General features: G+C 43.8%; 1 protein-coding gene across 1 annotated transcript; it reads left to right on the top strand.

Moving 5' to 3' along the window:
* Positions 1 to 131: 131 nt before the first annotated feature.
* Positions 132 to 2,826, top strand: LOC106537304 (synaptonemal complex protein 2; the record flags this gene model as incomplete). Its single annotated transcript, XM_014034690.1, is given in 10 exon segments — positions 132 to 204; positions 623 to 750; positions 1,146 to 1,269; positions 1,421 to 1,470; positions 1,536 to 1,602; positions 1,874 to 2,043; positions 2,128 to 2,161; positions 2,297 to 2,389; positions 2,459 to 2,640; positions 2,732 to 2,826. Coding segments are annotated over 10 exon segments (1,016 nt in total), but the record flags the coding sequence as incomplete, so codon positions are not given.
* Positions 2,827 to 2,960: the final 134 nt, after the last annotated feature.

Here is a 2,960-nt window from a genome sequence, read left to right on the forward strand (position 1 = left end):
CTGATACCCTTGTTCCTCCTGTGGGGGGCTGATACCCTTGTTCCTCCTGTGGGGGGCTGATACCCTTGTTCCTCCTGTGGGGGGCTGATACCCTTGTTCCTCCTGTGGGGGCTGATGTTTTCCTGTTGTAGGGTTTTCTTTGGGGTTCGATCCACCTGCTGAAGGAGGAAGTGGATCACTACACTCTGCAGGTGCACCATGATGGTAAGTAGAGTCTCTTTAAATCCTGAAACGGTAAAACTTTAATTTCTTTATATTTAGTCAGTTGTTTGTTGACCAGTGGGAGGAGTTTAGTTTTCACAGTGTAGCTCCAAACTGAAACCTGTTAGAAGAAGTGGTCAATGACCTGCTGGACACAGATTTAAGATTTTATTTAACATCATCTGTAAATAAACAATTAGATTATTTATTGGCCTGTATTTAATCTGGCAAATCCCTTTCAGATTACAGATCAGTTTTACAAGGAGGTCTGGTGCTGAAAGCAAACTAAAGTTGTTTTTAGTTAAAAAGAGGAGGAGGAGGAGTTTCTGTGGCCTTCATCCTTCAGATTATTGTAAAATAATTAACTGAAAATAAACAGATTAAAATCAGTTCGTTTGTTTTTCTGTTTTTAATGTTTCAGAAACGATCCTCAGTGTCAGGATGACCAATCCCATCATGCATCACAGCTGCAGAGGCCAGACGGTGGAGCTGACCTTCAGCTACGATCACCATGAAGAGCTGGAGGAGGCAGCAGCCAGGGTCTTCAATGTACCTGTCTCACTGTGTACCTGTCTCATTGTGTACCTGTCTCACTGTGTACCTGTCTCACTGTGTACCTGTCTCACTGTGTACCTGTCTCACTGTGTACCTGTCTCACTGTGTACCTGTCTCACTGTGTACCTGTCTCAATGTGTACCTGTCTCACTGTGTACCTGTCTCACTGCGTACCTGTGTGCCTCCACACTGTGCATGCTACAGGTGATGTCAGTTTGTTGCAGTGTTTCTCCATGTTTGATCGTTTGTTTTTGTCTCAATGAACTGCAGTTTTTCCAAACGGTTCATTTTGATAAAGATTTGATGAAGAGAATGATTTATTTCAACTATTCTTTGCTTCTTCTCAAAGTGTTTAAACAGTCAGTTCATGATTCGTTTGTTTTCCACAGAAAGGACCGTGCTCCTCCCGACAACCAGTCAAAGGTGGACCTGTTCAGGTGTCGTCCTGTCAACATAAACCCAGGAGTCAGACCTACAGTCGGAAGAAAGCCACAAACAAGAGTCAGCTAAGAGGTGAGCTGATAACCAGCATTAAGGAGAGGAAGTGTGTAGTTTTAATAATGAAGAACATGATAATGTTTCAGCTCGTACAGTTTTCACTCCTGTAGGAGGGAAGACTTGAGTCATCAGACTGTTGGAAATGATCTCAGTTATCTCTCCTCAGTTTTACCTCTGTCGTCTCCAAGCAGTGAAGAGGATTTCTCTTCTCCAAAGGTAACAACAGTGACACAAGCAAACAAACAAGTTGTGTATTTCTGAAGTCCGATGTATCCTTTCAGCCCAGAGCCACGGACCGAGCAGAGACGCTCTTTGATCAGATCCAACACTCCACTCCCAAACTGAACAGTGAGTCAGCACTTCTCCTGTGACAGACAATGACATGCAATAAACAGATTCTACACAGATTATAAACAAGTTACACAATATGATTCATCAGTGACACTAATAAATATGGCAGGAATGAAGTAATTATCAGTTTTACCAGATTCTTTGTAAGCCTTGGGTCTGAGTGTGCAGAACATCACCTCCCTGTCTGTGTTGGTCCTAACAGTGAGACAGTTTTTAAATGTACAAATCAGAAAGAAGCCAGAAGAAGCTCCTGTGTTTGTGTATCCAGATGTTTTCCAGATGTTACCTTTGGATATTGCTGATCATGTCAACATCTCAGAAGCTAACCTGGCAGACTTGTACCAACCTGTGCCAGTGGTTGAAAATGGGGAGGAGCTTCAAATCTCTAAAGATCAGACTGTGGAGCTTGGAAATGAGTGCAGCCCTGCTTCTAAAATGGTCGATTAGTTTTTTATTTGATCATTACAGCCTGATCTTTTACCTGATCTGACCTTTTTTCACTTGTTTTCTTTCATCCTGCAGGAAGTTCTGAGGAAGAGGGAGGCTCCAGATTCAGGTCTCACCTGGATTTATTTGGGTTATGATGTTCTGACAGTTGATCTAATAAAGAGAAACTAAAAATGATTGAATTTAAGTTGAAGTTGTCAGCACCAGTCAAATAAAGATGAACCTGTTTTCACATGTTGGACAGGCTACCTGTCAGACCAGACTGAGGATGTGTCGGCCCACAAAAAGAGGGCGGGGCCTCCCAATAAGAAGGAGGAGTCTAAATCAGCATTAACTGGTAATCTTTTCAAATACAGCCTATTTAACATTAAGCTTTGTCTACGTTATGGTACTTAGCTGGTTGTAGATTATTCACCTGAAGGGGCGGGGCTAACTGTAGAGGAGGACGTCCTCAAAGATGGAGTGTGGGCAGTTGGCCTGGGGAGGCAACCTGTATCTGAACAGGGGGCGGAGCCAGAGTCTCAGCTGGCCTTTGACATCACAGCTGCCTTCAAATCCTTTAGAGCACAGCTGGAGCAGCACCTCAAGGTCTGAGGCCACACCTACTGATCAWGCTTATTGATGATTGGCTGAAAGTATTGACTGATTAGTAGCTTTCCATGTTTTCAAATGTTTTCAGGGCTGTTGGCAGAAAGAAGAAACTCAAGTTTTTCAGTCGATGCAGGAATGTCAACAACACGTCTCGTCACTGCTGAGAGCTGTCCATCAACACAGGTCCCAGGGCCACGCCCACTTCCACATACCTGTCAATCATTACAGCTACCGCCCACTTCACGTGTGTGTGTGTGTGTGTGTGTGTGTGTGTGTGTGTGTGTGTGTGTGTGTGTGTGTGTGTGTGTGTGTGTGTG

This window comes from Austrofundulus limnaeus, unplaced genomic scaffold (assembly GCF_001266775.1).
Source record: "Austrofundulus limnaeus strain Quisiro unplaced genomic scaffold, Austrofundulus_limnaeus-1.0 Scaffold2236, whole genome shotgun sequence".
In the NCBI taxonomy this organism is placed as follows: Eukaryota; Metazoa; Chordata; class Actinopteri; order Cyprinodontiformes; family Rivulidae; genus Austrofundulus; species Austrofundulus limnaeus.